At 34.4% G+C, this 17,702-nt stretch overlaps 2 protein-coding genes across 2 annotated transcripts; both read right to left on the bottom strand.

Moving 5' to 3' along the window:
- Window positions 1-593: 593 nt before the first annotated feature.
- LOC130940531 (proline--tRNA ligase, chloroplastic/mitochondrial-like) lies at window positions 594-3,089 on the bottom strand. Its single transcript, XM_057868695.1, has 8 exons — window positions 2,968-3,089; window positions 2,758-2,871; window positions 2,467-2,673; window positions 2,057-2,194; window positions 1,758-1,919; window positions 1,432-1,631; window positions 1,110-1,193; window positions 594-1,000 (listed from the first exon to the last, which is right to left on the bottom strand). Exons 1-8 carry the CDS (start codon window positions 3,019-3,021, stop codon window positions 859-861), a joined length of 1,101 nt encoding a protein of 366 aa, XP_057724678.1. The 5' UTR covers window positions 3,022-3,089; the 3' UTR covers window positions 594-858.
- On the bottom strand, window positions 3,038-4,088 carry LOC130939638 (proline--tRNA ligase, chloroplastic/mitochondrial-like). Its single transcript, XM_057867728.1, has 4 exons — window positions 3,702-4,088; window positions 3,568-3,624; window positions 3,215-3,276; window positions 3,038-3,092 (listed from the first exon to the last, which is right to left on the bottom strand). The coding sequence occupies exons 1-4, from the start codon at window positions 4,041-4,043 to the stop codon at window positions 3,038-3,040; spliced, it is 516 nt and encodes a 171-aa protein (XP_057723711.1). The 5' UTR covers window positions 4,044-4,088.
- Between the last annotated feature and the right edge of the window lie 13,614 nt (window positions 4,089-17,702).

The raw sequence follows: 17,702 nt of genomic DNA, 5'->3' as shown, positions 1-17,702 counted from the left end.
ACCTTATGGATCGGATCCATATCCGTAATTTTCGGATCGGATTCGGATAAACACCGCGGATCAAACCCAATCCATAAACACCACTACTAACAAGGAATTAGAGTCCCTAACCCACCAATCCTTTGTGGATGTAGTTATAGTACACTATGACAAAAGACCAAACATAAAGAGCAAAATATGACTTTTTGAGATGACCATGTTTTTTAAGTTCAGTTAAATATCTTTTTCATTGAATAAATAACACTTTCTCGTTAAAATTTGTAAGTAAAACCTCTAGAAAAAAAATTTCATTCTGTGACAGAAATACTCTCTAGTTGCCAAAGATCAAGCATTAGAATTTTTGTCAGTGGCCAAAGTGAAATGAGACATGAAGTAACATCAAGCTGTAAATATTGCTCCACAGAAAACCTGCATTTTAAATCTATTAGCATCACCTGGTGACTGGTGTGCTTGAGTTACTTGTTCTTGAGATCATAACCTAAACACTATTCATTACTTGTTCTACGTTTTTCTTTTTCAACAATAAACAGTTTCGTATGCTGTCGAGTGTCGATGTATAAAATTTTAGCATTTAATTGCAGGACTGATCTGAATTAACTCATATCATCTTAACAAATTTAGGATAATATCAAGAAATCACATAGGTATCATCAAAACTGCAAGTCATAAATATTCCTTACAAAATTTGACAATTGTAACTCCATTATGACAACTAACAATAAAAAGCTACAGTTGATCAGTTAAATGTTCTGTAATAAGTTGTCTATGTTGTACAACACAACTGACTTACCAAAAAATGTACGATTCAAACCAAGAATTTGACTACAAGCCCCATCTGCAGGATAATATACTTGGGAATTAGTAAGATTTGGCAAAAATTGCTACTTCTTCGGCAGGATCTCCAGTCATGAAGCATCTTTTGATCCCTTGGGGTTGTTCAAAAGGAAAGCACCTAATGGTTGCTCCTGTTTCCTCCTTTACTTTTAACTCATCTTCATTGCTGCATGATCATGTAAAACAGTTGTCAATCATGGTCCACATCCATATATACACACATTTATGCTTAGCCCTGAAAATCTGTTTTAAGAATCTTAAATGAAAAAACCTACGTAGCAGACCAAGGACCCCTAGCCCATTTGCCTTGTGATATTGCTACTTTAAGATCATCATATGAGTTCACATCTACAATATTGCTGCAAAAGAAAATGCCGTCCTTTTTCAATATGTCAGTGTTATAGCATAAGCCAAAAACCAGATTCAAAGAGAACATTGTTTTGCCACAATCTAAAGTTACGCTACCATTAGCCTTCTTCACTTCAAACAAGTAGATGATTAATGAAATTATATTACTAAACAGAAGCCATTATTTCACACAATTCAAAGCATGTTAGAAAAGGAGATATTTAGATTTTAGACAGAAAATGAGTGAACCTGTCACGAAATGCTATGGCCCTCTCCAAAAGAGAGGACTGTATTTCATGCAACCTGTCTTTCACAAAAGCCACCAAAATAGAAGGCTCCATAGAGATTCCAAACACTTTCCCCTGCTTCCCAGGAACATCTCTCCTGGATATCACCACACTCTCACTAGACACATCACGAGGACCAATTTCAATTCTAAGAGGAACACCCTGAAATGAGAAGGTGCATATTAGGTAAGCACAAGTAGAAATTTAATTTGGCATGAGTTTGCATTAAGCCAGCAGCAACAACTACATCAGATTATTTATATCAAGCATCCAAGTTTAAGAGAAAACCTTCATTTCCCAGAAATTGAATTTCCATCCAGGAGTTCTTTGCTCTGAGTCATCTAGTTTAACTTTAATACCTGCCGTACGAAGAACTTCTTTTACAGAAGATGCTGCATTTAGAACAGCCACTTTCTCTTCATCCTTCTTCCAAATAGGTACAATTACCACCTAAATGAAGCAAGGCATATCATTAAAAAGTACAACCATCAAATGAATTAAATTATCAGCCAATGTGGTAGATGTTCCAAAGGATAATCCCAAACCAGTGACTTAACGTGACTTAGATGTGCAGCACCCTAAAGTACCTGTATCGGAGCAAGCTTTGGAGGAAGCATTAGGCCGGCATCATCTCCATGGGTCATGATAATGCCTCCAACAAAACGTGTACTAATTGCCCATGATGTCTGCCAAACATGCTGCATTTGTCCAGTCTCATCTAAAAACTGCATAAGGATAAATCTTGAGCATCTGCATCTGATATAAATACTTGAAAAAAAGGCATGCAAATATAACAGAGTCAATCAAAATTTGCGGGTGACTGCCCAGGTATCACGGAAAGCAAAAATAGTAAATAAATAAAAATAACTCGTGCATTTAAGACGGGGAGAAGGAGCATAATTTCTTGAAGAAATTAAGTATATTGATAAAAACAAGTGAACTTCACACTAAGAGAACATTTTGCAGATCTGCAACTACTAAAATGTTGCTTAAATACCTGTGTTCCAAAGGCACGAGAAAAGTTCTGGCCAAGGTTGTGGCTGGTTCCGGCTTGCAATGCTTTCCTGTCACCCATCATGGCCTCAATTGTATAGGTCTTATTAGCTCCAGCGAATGTTTCTACTTTAGATTTTCGACCTGCAATAACAGGTATTGCAGCTTGCTCATAAGCAAATTTGGTATAGATGTCAATCATCTGTATAGCCTGCAGTTTAACAGAAATATTTACTAAGATCACAGTGATGTAACAAGTGAGGGCACTAAGGCTTAACACAGAGAAGATGATGACCTCATTTTCTGCCTCTTCAGGAGTTGCATGAGCAGTGTGGCCCTCTTGCCAAAGAAACTCAAGAGTCCTAACAAATGGTTTTGTGCGCATCTCCCATCTTGTGACATTTGCCCACTGCATCACATTTATGTGTCAAAAGAAAGTCACAGACTATCCAATCACATAAGCAGACAAGTGTCTAATCACAAGCACAGCAGCGGAAACATTTACCTGATTAATCAAGAGAGGGAGATCACGATAACTTTGGATCCATTTGGTAAACATGTGATTGACAATGGTTTCACTTGTGGGTCGAACCTGACACAGCCTCAAGAATTACAAAAATCAAAGCTAACCTTAGGTCACAGATACTCAATATCACAAATAGAAATTGTATTCAGTATATAGATTGTGAGGAAAAGGAAAAAAAAAAAAAAAAAAAAAAAAAATATGGAGAAGAAATGCGCATGAAAGCAACATCAGCAAACAAAAGCCCTCCACATGACTTGCTTCTTTCTCTATAAATGAGTATGGAATAAACTACACCGCAGAATGGAGAAACAAACAAGCACCAAACTCAATAAGAGATATTTTGATGTCATACTACAGTTAGAATCATGGTATCCGCATTATCAATACCTCACTTTGCATTACCATTACATTTCCTATACTACAAGGTGTTTTGCATTATCACACACAAGTTCACAACTTCGGAGAATAAAAAAGTATTATAAATGAGAAAATCCCCCCAAAATAAATAAATAAATTCGCAAACAGGGGAATCAGCATAATCACCGAAAGATTTTTCCTTACATCATCCCTTTAAATTACCTGCGGAAAGTACATGTTACTATGCCCTGTTTCCTTGAACTTCACATTCAAATAGTCCTGTACGCCAAGAAAAAGAAAATAAGATTTCTCTTAATATATCGGCCAAAAAGAAAGCATAAAAATTGAGGAGGAACCTGAATGGATTCCCAAATAGCGTAACCATAGGGACGAATGACCATGGTGCCGCGAACAGGACCGTAATCGGCTAGCTCGGCGTTGGCTATGAGGTCGAGGTACCAAGCGTTGAAGTCCTGTGACCTTGGCGTTATTACTTGGTCGCTCCCTTTGCTGCTCTTCGAGTTATACTGGGTCTGAGCTGACGCAGCTTCTGCTCTCTGCGAGGAGAAGCTAGCAGCGAGGGGCGGCGGCCGGAGAAGAGTGCCATGGGGGCGTCGGCGTCGTAGAATGGGAATAGAAGACGGTGAGGCGAACAGGTTCGTTAGCGTTAGAGAGGGCAGTCTCAGTGACACTGCCATTTCCTCACTCTTGGTCTGAGATGAGGTTTTCTTTGTTTCCCTCAAATAAATAAATAATAGCACTTTATTGGCATTTTTCTATCTTAATTCTTCAGTCTTAATCAAAAGGGCAATACACATGTTTACCCTTAGACAAAATCATTTGCACGTAATGTTTTTGAGAATCGAACCGGTGATGAATTGTTAAAATCATTAGTTGATTTAGAGTTTAATCAGAATTCAATTGAAATTTAATCAATTTAATTAAATATAAAATAAATATCTTTAATATTTGGTATATAATTTAAAATTTTATTATTTTATATAATAAATTATCTATAATTTAATATTAAAAATTCACAAACAACTCTAAAATTTAAACACTAAAGTTTAACAAACTCATAATAAATCTGAATAAGCAATTTTTGTTGTAAAATAAATAAGGAAGATGTAATAAAGTATAAATAGAAAATACTATTATTATTATTTACCAATACTATTATGCTATTATAAAGATAATAATATATTAATATTATATTAGTAGTATAGAAAGAAAGAAAGTAAAAAAGTACTTTCTATTGTAGCATAAGAAAGAGAGAGAAAATATTTGTTTTATTATTACTGTGTCAATTGCTTCTGATCAAGCCTCCTATTTATATTTGTAAAAGTTTAACTTTTTCAACGTTATTAATTTTATTCTCTCTTGAGAATGAACATCCACATAAGCTACCTTATCACAACACTTCCCCTTGGATGTTCATTTAGCATAATTGTCAGAACCGAATCGGTGATCGAATCGGTCAGATTACTAAATCACTGGATCACTGGTTCAACCGGTGGATCACTGGTTGAACCGATAGAACCGGTCGTACGTAAATAAAAAAATATAAAATAGTAAAAATTTGAATAAAATGACAATTAGGTCCTTAAAATTTTCGACTTCAGATTAATTAGTCCTTGAAAAAAATAAAGTACCAATTTGGTCCTTCAAAATAATAAACAATAACCACATTATGTCCCTCCATTAATTTATCATGTGAAATTTAATGGTGATGCTTATATGTCCTTACTAATTAGTCCTAAGTCGAAATCTTCGAAGACCTACTAACTCAATACTCTAAAAAATTTAAAATAAATATCTTTACTAACATTTTAATATGTAAATGTAAATATTAAAATATTTGATACTTATTTTAATAATTTTATAAATTCTAAAGAATTAAAAAAATGAGTATAAAACTAAAATTAAATTAAATAAATATAAAATAATTCAGTTGTGTATGTATATAATATATAAAATAATTAGCACATAGATTTACAAATGAACACACCAGCTTGGTGGAGGTCTTTATTGGATGGTTCACTAATTTTTCGGTCGAACCGGCCGGTCCAGTCCAGTTCTTACAACAGTGCCATTTAGGATTATGCCTCATTAAAAACTTACTAAAGAAAAACTCAATGGGAAAAAAAACTTCAGTGAAATAAAAAGAGTACAAAATCTTTTATGATGGGAACTGCCTTATTAAAAACCTTATCAAGAAAAATCCAATGGAAAAAAATCTTACCAAGGAAAAAAAGAGTACAGTCTCCCCCTCTTGCATCCCAATCTCATGCACCAATCTTTCAAAGGAGGATTTTGGGAGTGACTTTGTGAATAAATCTGCCAGATTGTCACTTGAGTAGATCTGTTGGATATCAATTGTCCCCTGATTTTGAAGATCATGAGTGAAGAAGAATTTGGAAGAAATATGCTTTGTTCTATCACCTTTAATGTATCCGCCTTTAAGTTGAGCAATGCATGCTATATTATCTTCAAACAAGACAGTTTGAACTATCTTATGATCAATTAGTCCACATGATGACAAAAATATATTGGATCAAACTAATGAGTCAAAAACACTTGCGACTTGCTTCATGAATCGCTAGTATTTCAGCATGATTAGAGGATGTTGCAGCAATCGTCTGTTTCGTGGACCTCTATGATATAGCTGTTCCACCATATGTAAACATGTATCCTGTTTGAGATCTCCCTTTATGTGGACCAGACAAGTATCCAGCATCTGCATAGCCAACTAATTGTGACTTGGATCCATATGGATAAAATAATCCCATATCAACCGTTCTATGAAGATATCGAAAGATTTGTTTGATTTCACTCCAATATCTTCTGGTTGGAGAGAAACTATATCTTGCTAGTAAATTCATAGCAAATGATATATCGGGTCGTGTATTATTAGTAAGATACACTAGCGCTCCAATGGCACTAAGATATGGTACTTCAGGACCAAGGATATCTTCATTTTCTTCTTTAGGACCGAATTGATCTTTTTTCACATCCAAAGATCTTATGATCATTGGGGTACTTAATGGATATGACTTATCCATATAAAATCTCTTCAAGATCTTCTTTGTGTATGTTGTTTGATAAATAAAGATCCCATTTTTTATATGCTCGATCTGCAGGTCGAGACAAAATTTAGTCCTTCCAAGATCTTTCATCTCAAACTTTTCTTTTAGAGTTTTTATAATTGTTGGAATCACTTCAGGAGTTCCAATGATATTTAAATCATCAACATACATAGCAATTATAATGAATCCAGATGCAGATTTCTTTATGAAAACACATGGGCAGATATCATCATTCTTGAATCCATTTTTTGGCTAGATACTCAGTAAGATGATTATAGCACATTCGACTAGATTGCTTCAAACCATATAAAGATCTTTGCAATTTGACTAAGTATAACCCTTATGAATATTCATTGGATAGTTTAGATATCTTTAGTCCTTCAGGGACTTTCATATAGATATCCCGATCTAATGAGCTGTATAAGTAGGCTGTTACCACATCCATTAAATGCATATGTAGTTTATGATATGCAGATAAACTGACTAAATAACGCAATGTTATTGCATCCATTACAAGGGAATATGTTTCTTCATAATCTATACCGGGCCTTTGTGAAAAATCTTGTGCCACAAGTCGGGTTTTGTAGCGCACAACTTCATTTTTCTCATTTTGTTTTCTCACAAATACCCATCGGTATCCAACAAGTTTTACATCTTCTGGTGTATGGACTACAGGTCCAAAGACTTCACGTTTTGCAAGTGAGTCTAACTCAGCCTTCATGGCTTCTTTCCATTTTGGCCAATCATTCCTTTGTCGACATTCTTCAACTGATCTTGGCTTAAGATTCCTTACTTTCATACATGATATTTAATGCCACATTATATGCAAATATTTCATTGACAATTGTCTTATTTCGGTCCTATTTCTCTCCTGTAAAGACATAATTTATCGAGATCTCATCATTTTCACAATTTTCAGGTACCTGAACGTCTTCTGGCGTTAAAACTATATCAGAATTTTGGACAACTACAGGTGTCTTTACTATGTCTTTTCCAACAGGAATAGTATTTACCTTTTTTCTCTTTCGAGGAATTTTGTCTTTGGAGCTGATAGGCCTGCCACGCTTCTGGCGTGAATTTGCTTCAGTGGCTATTTGTCCGACTGGGACATCAATTTGAATTGGGGTATTTTTCACTGGTATATAAGATTTGGTTATCCTCTTTGTATCGGAAAATGCATCAGGCAATTCATTTGATATTCTTTGCAAATGTATAATCTTTTGAACTTCTAGTTCACATTACGCTGATCGAGGATCTAAATGCATTAAGGATGATGCATTCCAATTAAGTTCCTTTTCAGGAAGCTTATTCTCTCCCCTTAATGTTGGAAATTTTGATTCATCAAAATGACAATCCGCAAAGCGGGATTTAAATACATCTCCAGTTTGTATCTCAAGATACCTCACTATAGAGAGAGAATCATATCCAACATATATCCACAAATTTTTTTGGGTCCCATTTTGGTGCGATTAGGTGGTGCAATGGGAACATATATCACACACCCAAATATTCTTAAATGGAAAATAATTGGCTGCTGGCCAAAAGCTAATTGCATAGGAGAGAACTGATGGTAACTCGTGGGCCTCAAACGAATAAGTGCTACAGCATAAATAGCAGGCCCCCAAACCGAGGTTGGGAGATTTGTTCTCATATATAAGGGTCTATCAATTAATTGGAGGCGTTTAATAAGTGATTCTGCTAACCCATTTTGTGTGTGAACATAAGCTACTAGATGTTCAATACTTATTCCATTAGTTATACAATAAGCATCAAAAGCTTGGGAAGTAAATTCACCAGCATTATCAAGACGAATTGCTTTCATTGGATTTTCTGGAAATTGTGCTTTTAATCAAATAATTTGAGCCAACAATCTCGCAAATGCCAGGTTGCAAGAAGACAATAAGCACACATGTGACCATCTCGAAGATGCGTCTATTAGGACCATAAAATATCTAAAAGATCCACATGGTGGATGAATAGGTCCACATATATCACCTTGAATCCTTTCTAGGAATTTAGGGGACTCAAATCCAATCTTTACTAGTGATGGCCTTAAAATTAACTTTCCCTGAGAACATGCAGCACAACAAAATTCACTAGATTTAAGAATCTTCTGGTTCTTTAGTGAATGTCCATGGGAGTTTTCAATAATTCTCCGCATCATTGTTGTTCCCGGATAACCCAATCGGTCGTGCCAAGTTATGAATTCATTTGGGCTAGTAAACTTCTGGTTTACAGTGGTATGTGATTCAATTGCACAAATTTTGATATATTATAACCCAGATGAAAATGATGGTAACTTTTCTAATATAACCTTTTTATTTAAATCATGAGTTGTGATACATAAGTACACATGACTTCCCTCATTCATAGCCTCAATATTATATACATTTCGGTGAATATCTTTAAAGCTCAACAAGTTTCTTAAAGACTTGGTAGACAATAGTGTATTATTTATTATGAATTTTGTTCCTCCAGGAAACAAAATTATAGCTCTTTCGGAGCCTTCAATCACATTTTCTGAGCCAATAATAGTATTAACATATTCTTCTTTTGGCACAAGATGGGTAAAATATATATCACTTTTGAGAATGGTGTGCGAACTTGCACTATCTGCAAGGCATACATCTTCATTATATATCCTTGCCATTTTCTTCAAAGACAAATAATAATAATAAAATGAGTAGTATGTACAGTTAAATTGAATACTTGATCGGAATTATTTTTCTAAGAAACACTGTACATAAAAATAATGTCATATAATAAACTTTTATTTAAAACTTGACACATTTAATGATTTCAAAATTCATAAACATTAATATTTCATTATTTATATACATCGTATTTGAAACTTAAATATATAGAAAATAAAACTTAACAACAAGTTCTTTACATCATTTATTTACATGGATACTTAACAATCCCACATATTAAACTATTCCATCATTGATCAAATGACCAATATTTTCTTTAGGATTCTCAAAGAAATCAGATACATCATAATGAGTGGTAGAATTTTCAGCATCATTTGAAACAAAATTTGTTTCTTTTCCTTTGTCGTTCTTTTTCAAAGATGCTTGATAAAGATCGACTAGGTGCCTTAGTGTACGACAGGTACACGACCAATGGCCCTTTCTACCACAACGGAAATACTTATCCTCTGTTGATTTATTTTGCCCAATATTTCTTTCTTTATCCTACTTCTGGTGAGATCCTCTCTTTTGAACATAATTCATTTTCCTTCTATAATTTTTCTTGTTGCCAAAACCTTGCCATTTACCTCTTCTGGGGTAATGATTTGCCGCATTTAGTTCAAGAAATGGGACAGCACCAGCTGGGCGCGGTTCGTAATTCTTTAAGAGCAACTCATTGTTGCGTTCAGTAACAAGAAGGCAAGAAATTAGCTCAGAATATTTTTTAAATCCCTTTTTCTCGATACTGCTGCTGCAAGAGCACATTCAAGCATGGAAGGTCGAGAAAGTTTTCTCTAACATATCATTATCAGATATTTTTTTCCCACATAATTTCATTCATGAGGTGATTCGAAACATTGCCAAATTATATTCATTTATGGATTTAAAATCCAATAGACGCAAGTGCGTCCATTCATATCGGGCTTGAGGAAGTATCACCGTCTTTTGATGATTATACCTTTTTTCAAGGTCTTTCCAAAGATCTGCAGGATCTTTTAATGTGAGATATTCATTTTTCAATCCTTCGTCAAGACGACAACGAAGAAAATTTATGGCTTTGGCTTTATCCTTCTGGGATGCATTATTTTCAACATTAATGGTATCTTCAAGATCCATTGAATCAAGAAGGATTTTAGCATCTAATATCCATGATAAATAATTATTTTCAGATATATCAACAGCATTGAATTCAAGATGAGAGAGCTTCGACATAATGAAAATTTGTTACCTGAGTCTTCCTAAAAATTTGATCAGAGTCTCGTGTTGATAACGTGTTGTAAAATAAATAAGGAAGAGGTAATAAAGTATAAATAGAAAATACTACCATCAGTATTTACCAATACTAATCTACTACTATAAAGATAATAATATATTAATATTATATTAGTAGTATACAAAGAGAGAAAGTAAAGAAGTACTTTATATTGTAGTATAAGAAAGAGAAAGAGAGAATATTTGTTTTATTATTGCTGTGTCAATTGCCTCTGATTAAGCCTCCTATTTATACCTGTGAAAGTTTAACTTTTTCAACGTTATTAATTTCATTCTCTCTTGAGAATTGACATCCACATAAGCTACCTTATCACAACAACTTTATAATTGTTCTTGTTCCATCTTTAACATTCAGCAAAAATAAATCTGAATAAGCAACTCAGAATAAGTAAAAATTAACAAATTCGAAATCAAAAATAAAAAAACTCAGCAACTCAAAGTTTCAGTAACTCAGAATAAGCAAAATTAACAAAAGTAGTATTATACTATTATTAACACATCAACTTAGAATTAGTCCAACAACTTAGAATAACAGAATAACGGAGAACATAAGTGAGCTCGAAGAGAGCGAGAGAAAGCTCGAACAGGGAAGTGAACTCAGACGGAGAGACAGAAAGAAGAGATGACAACCGACGGACCCAACAACCCTCGCCACCAGCGACGCCACGAGCTCGACGCAGCCCCTTCGTGCGATGCTAAGGAGAAGACGAACAATGAGAACAGGGCCGAGTAGAGCTGCTTTCCACAGGCGACGACGACACCCATGGAGAGGAGAAAGATTTGGTGACCTCCTTGACTAGTGGATGGTGGATGGTGGCTGGTGGGCTGGTGGCTGTTCAACGACAGCACCCACAGGGTATTAGAGCTTGTTTGAAAACTTTTGAATTAGTATTCACTCAAGAATTAGATTTTTTTTCCTTGTTTTAGAACAAATAAAAATGAATGATTTAAACTCATTTGAGAATTTCAATTCTCACTTTTGTCTCATTTACAAATCAGACCAAAAGTGGTCTGATTTTGAAATCAATTCTTACACCAATTTAGCTTAACATGTCAAATGTCAAAAATATTCTTATTTAAGTAAATGGATGTTTAATAAAATAATTTTGTTACGAACAAAATTGTAGAAGAAGAAAATTTAACTCTAAGAGTTTTTTCAAACCAAAGAATTGAATTATATTCTATTAGTATATTAAAGTCATTCCAAACTATGGAATTGAATTTCAAATAGAAATGAATTCTTTTTTTAAAGAAAATAGAATTCTTTTCTCACACTCAAATATTTTCAAACGAGCTCTTGGGGTTTTTTGTTTCACCTCTATGAGTGAGACTTAGAAAGAGAAACGGGTGGGGTGGAGTGGGGTGGGGTTGGGTTCGGTTTGGTTCGCTTTTCTCTTTTAAAAAAAAATCCAAAATGACGCTGTTTTGAGCCAAACCGGTGAGTCGCAAAAAACCGGGCCTTTGGATATAACGAAACAAAATTGATTTGCTTGTGTATTTTGTTATCTATAGCGGTGTATGTCTTGTTGTTGTTATATGAGTATAGAAACGATATAGTTTTAGATAATGAAACATTCATTGTTTTCTGAACTTCCATATAACATTTATCAACTGCTCTTTGTTTATCACGAATCCTATTGAAACACGTGAAATTTCATTTTAAAAGTTATTATATGCATGACGTCGATGATCATAATGATCTTTCGTAAATAGACACGTCACAGTAGTTAATGGTGCATATAAGTACTGGATATAATGTGTTCGCATTTTGCTATCGTAAAGAATCAAATAGTACTATTTTTTCATCAAAGATTAAATAATACAAAATCAAAATCTTCAAAAACCTAATTGTCACTATACTCCGAATAACGAATGATATAAAAATTGAGTCGTTCATTATGAGATGTAATCATATGTCCTCATTATGGAGTAAAAACTTAGTTCTAGCTTGCCATGAGAATTCTGTAATTGGATGATACACAACAACATTCTCTCAAGAATGAAAATCAGTAGTCGCTAGTTAGTGTCATTGAAATAACAAGACAAAAAGAAAGAAAACATATTTCACATTCTTAACAAACAAGGCTAAATAAAAGTTAAGGTCTCAAGAAAGGAAGGTATGTGATTTGGTACTCCAAAATAATATGGAATTTTAGTAGTCTTTAATTAAAAAAAATTGTATATAAAATTTTAGAGCATCTTTAATGGAATATTTTTAAAATATCACCTTTGATACTTTCAAAAAGTGAATTGATTTAGAATTGGAATCTGTATTGGAATTGATTTATGAAATAAAATTGGTATCGCCTTAGAAATACAATATCACATTGATAGAAACCAATACAATTTTGTTATGATAATGAAATAATTAAAAATAATATAAAGTTCTAAATGAACTAAGACTAAATGTGTGTTTGGTTTAATGTTTCATTCAACAAACATACGTTTTAGTTTATTGAACGGCATCCTTTTTGTTTGGCTTCTTTTTTCTTCTTTTTCATCAACGTTCAGCATTCTTCAAATGTACGTTTTTCAAAAGTAATATTGGACTTGCTTCAACATTCAATTAAGAATGTCATTGAAAATTTATGATAGACTAATTTATTTTCTACCAACCATACCTTTTTTATACTCTTTTATCCTTTAAAAAGAACTTTTTCGTGAATTCTCATATACAAAAAAGGTTGGCTTTGAAACTACAAAATTGGTTCATTCAACAACAACAATCCATAAGTGAACACTTTATTTTTCTTCATAATTAATTTTCTTTCTTTATTACTTGCCAAACTGAATAATTTTTTTTTTGGTATAAACTCAATCTTTTTTTCATAATAGTTCATCCTAGAAATGGATGATCATCGTGATCCAATTAGAGATCAAATAGTTCATCACATGCAGCATAATTAGTTTTAGTTGTTTATTAGTTTTAGTTGTTTATTTGTGTATATATACTTCATGTAAGTCATAACTATCTCTTAGTTAAGTTAAGAATTAATTTGGTACCTTATGAAGACAGACATAATTAATTATTTCTTATTATAACTAACCATTATGATGAGTATTATAGGAATCAATCAAAGATGATATCAAGCCAAACTAGGAAAGAATCTATATAATCAAAACAGCAAGTAATGCACTCCAAAATCATATCATATTCATAAGGAATTGCTGCATTCGACTTGAGGAATAAAAAAGGAAAGATCTTCTCAATGCCAACAGCCATAAACATAATTGGTACAATGGCTAGTTTTGTGAAAAATAAAATTATATCAACCTTGAAGAAGAGTATATCAATATCTATATAAGAAGAATGAAGACAAGGAAGAAGGCAACCATTGAAGTAAAATCTGATTTGATACACAAACTTATTCCTTTGTCATATTGTGTATGTTCTTGTTCTCTTATGTCTAGAAATAAGATCAATTTGAAATATAAAAAAGGTAAAGAGATGAGTTCATACAAAAGCCAAAATTCAATCATTATTTGAATGTTTGTATTTGAAAGTATGTGACAAACCCCAATTTGACGGTTTATCTTGTATTGAATTTAGGGGATTTTATCACCTTTTACCCACATTTATTCAATGAAATAGCATGGTTTTGTATATTCTCCTTTAATTGTGCTTAAGAGTGAAAACATGCTTTTTAGGTCTTAAAATAGCTAAATTTAATTCTCCTTGATTCCATTAGATGCCTTAATATGTTTGCTAAGTGATTTCAGTTTAGGAGGCAAAGATTGGATCAAGGGAATGAAGAAAGAAGCATGAAAAGTTGGAGAACTCATGAAGAAATGAAAGAACCGGAAAGCTGTCAAGCGGACCTCTTTGCACTTAAACGACCATAACTTGAGCTACAGAGGTTCAAATGATGCGGTTCCAGTTGGGTTGGAAAGCTAACATCCGGGGCTTCGAAACGATATAAGATTTGCCATAGTTACTACACGTATAGGGGCGCGCATGCGCACAGTACGCGGACGCGCCGATGCTGCATGTGACTTTTTAAGATGCAACTCGTGGCCAGCGATTTTAGAAGCCTTGTGGGCCCAATCCAACTCATTTCTGATGCTATTTAACCCAAGGACTGAAGAGGAAAACACAAGTTAGTTACCATTAGTTTAGGATTAGTTTAGAAGTAGTTTCTAGAGAGAGAAGCTCTCACTTCTCTCTAGGATTAGGATTAGGATTAGTTCTTAGATCTAGGTTTTAATCTTTGCTTTCTTCTACTTCTACCTTTCAATTCTTTGTTGTTACATTCATTCTTCTTCCATTCTTTTGTTGTAATTTCCTTTATGTTGTTCTTGTGTTTTGTTGTAGATCTACTTTTGTTTCTTCTACTCTTTTTCAATTCAATCAAGGTAATTCATAATAAATGTGTTTCTTTTGATTGTTATTGTTAATTCCTTTCAATAATTGTTGTTAGATTTGTTCTTGTGTTGATTTACTATGCTTTCCTTTTATGCCTTCCAAGTGTTTGATGAAATGCTTGGTTGGATTTAGAGTAGAGTTTTATACTCTTGGCTTGGAAAGGTAACTTAGGACCTCTTGAGTTACTAATGTCCAAGTGATTGATGATTGGGAGCCATTGACTCTAGTTCTCACTAATTGAATTAGCGGAGAGTTAGGGACTTATGGACTAGGATTGATATAGCTCATTGACTTCCTTTACTACTAGTTAGAGGATGATTTAATGAGATTAATCCTTGCCAATTCTCATATTGTGGTTAGTGATTAGGATAGAGATCCTTGACCACCAACCCTTGCCAAGACCTTTTTAGCCATTAGTTTACTTCTTGTCATTTATCTTTCATGCTTCTTATCAAAACCCCAAAATAACTCACAACCAATAACAAGACACTTTATTGTAATTCCAGGGAGAAAAATGCAAGCCATGACCCCCTCCCAAATATTTTATAAAAGCGTTAGTAGCAAGGTTCTGAAAATCGAACCGGACTAATCGGTTTGACCGGATTAACCAGAAACTGGTCACCAGGCCAGTCCAGTTGACCCCAGAATAGTTCTGCAAAAAAATCGGTGAAAAAATTGGTCAAACTGGTAGTTAACTGATGAACCAGCCGAACCGACTGGGTTTTCACAAGTTTTGGTTTTTTTATATTCACAAAAAGCGGCGTTGTTTTGACGCTTCGAAAAAAAAATACATTACCGATAGTTGACCCAACCCACCCGAAGAACCACTCACACATAGCCTCCCTCAACCCTAATTTTCTCTTCCAGTCATCCTTCAACATCCCCAGAAGGAACTCCACCGTCGCCAACATAATCGACGCCGACAGTGACCACCAAACGTTGCCACCGTCGCGGATCGAAGGTCCTCTGGTCGTCAGAAGCACGATTTGAAGGTTTTATCGTCGTCGGACATCTATTCTGCACTTTTGTTGTCATCGTCGTTGTCGGACATCAATTCTACCGTTGTGAACTCTAGCTTTCTGTGCTCTCTGCCGCGGTGAGTTCTTGGGGTTTTGTTTTTCAAATAATTTTTTTATTCGGTGAATTAACTGTAAGAATTGGGTTCTTAAGACTTTTGTTTTTGTTATTTTTAATTAATTTTTTATTCAGTGAGAAATTTAGTCCAGACATGAGTTCAAATGCAGAGTTCTTCTTCTGAGTTCTTCTTTTGCTTTTCAATTTTTTTATTTTGTTAATTATTTGGATTAATAATTCTGTAATTATAAATTTTACTGAATATGAATTTGATATAAGTTCAATTTTGGGTCTCTAGATTTTGAATTTTGCTATATAAGTTCAATTTTGCTATATTGATCTAACGAGGCTAGAAAAGGAAAATCGGTATTTTCCATCTAATAGATTTTCAAAGAATTTTGGTGAATTAACTGTATGAATTGCTGAATTTAATTATATTGAATACTATATGAATTGATATAATCGTTTGGATTCTGAATTACTATCATTTTGAATTTTGCTATGGTTGTTTTAAGGGATAAGTATTGTTTTGGTCCCTAGCGTTTAGGATCAGAATCGAAACTGTCCATAATGTAATTTTTTATTTAGAATCATCCTTAATATTTTTTTTGTACTAAAAATTTAAAATCATCATTTTTAATAAAGTTTTTTATTTTATTACTAAATTACCCCTATCCTAATAAAAAATTATAAAATTAAAAAAAAAAGAAAAGGACGCGAGGAGAGAGGGGAGAGGGGAGAAGGGAAAAAGGAAAGGGGAAAGGATGCGAGGGGGGATCGGAGGAAAAGGGGAAAGGGAGAGGGGAAAGGGGGAAGGGGAAGGGGAGAGCCTCGACATCCCAGCGCCGTCATCGTGAATCCAGTGCCATCGTCGCCACCTTTGGGTCCTTCGCCACCGAGCACGAGCCAGCAAAAGAGGAGATTCGAGAAAGAGAGAGAGAGCGCCGGTGGAGGGGAGGAGGCTGCAACCGCCGCTACCATCGCGACACCTGCATCGTCACCAGTCCGCCCACAAGCGGCCGCCAGCAGAACAGCGAACAGAGGAAGACGTCGTCGCCGTTCATGCATGCTTCTGCCGCTGTGGAGTGCATTGCGGGGAAGGGGAGCCCGACGCAAGGAGGGCGGTGCGCGAAGGAGAGAGAGAGAGAGAGATCCGAGGCTGAGCTGGGTTCCTACCACTGCCGATCTGCTCAGTCACCGTTGCCGCTGCCGGATGCATCTGCTTTTTCTTCTGCTTCTGCGTTTGTGTTTGTTTTTGCTTCTGCTTTGCTTCTGCTTCCAATTCTACTTTGGCTTCTGCATTTGCTTCTTCTTCTACATCTGTATTTTCTTCTGCTTCTGCATTTGCTTTTGCATTATTTCTACTTCTGATTCTGCTTCTGATCCTGATTTTGTATGTTGATTTTATTGTTGAATTTGATGTTGTTCATTCTGAATTTGATGTTGTTGAATTTGATGTTGTTTCTACTTCTGAATTTGATTCTGATTCTGAGTATTAATATTTGATGGGAGTAAGAGAGGTGGTGGTGGTGGAGTAAGGGAAGTGCTGGTGGTAGTAAAGGATATTTTTGTCCGTAAAAAGTTAAAAGGACGATTTTAATACGAAATAAAACGTGAAGGACGATTCTAAATAAAAAATTACGTTGGGGACGGTTTTGATTCTGACCCTAAACATTAGGGACCAAAATAGTACTTATCCCTTGTTGTCATTCTGAGTTTATATATTGTATGTAATTTAGACGGAACAACCACAAATTAATCAACAACTATGAAGTATGACAAAAATCAATTTAAAATGTTCAGTTTACTACTTTAACTTTGGAGTATTTTATTAGACATTGTTTATCTTAGGCATGTTTAATTTATTTG

This window comes from Arachis stenosperma, chromosome 7 (genome assembly GCF_014773155.1).
Source record: "Arachis stenosperma cultivar V10309 chromosome 7, arast.V10309.gnm1.PFL2, whole genome shotgun sequence".
In the NCBI taxonomy this organism is placed as follows: Eukaryota; Viridiplantae; Streptophyta; class Magnoliopsida; order Fabales; family Fabaceae; genus Arachis; species Arachis stenosperma.
This window is presented reverse-complemented; position numbering and strand designations above follow the sequence as displayed.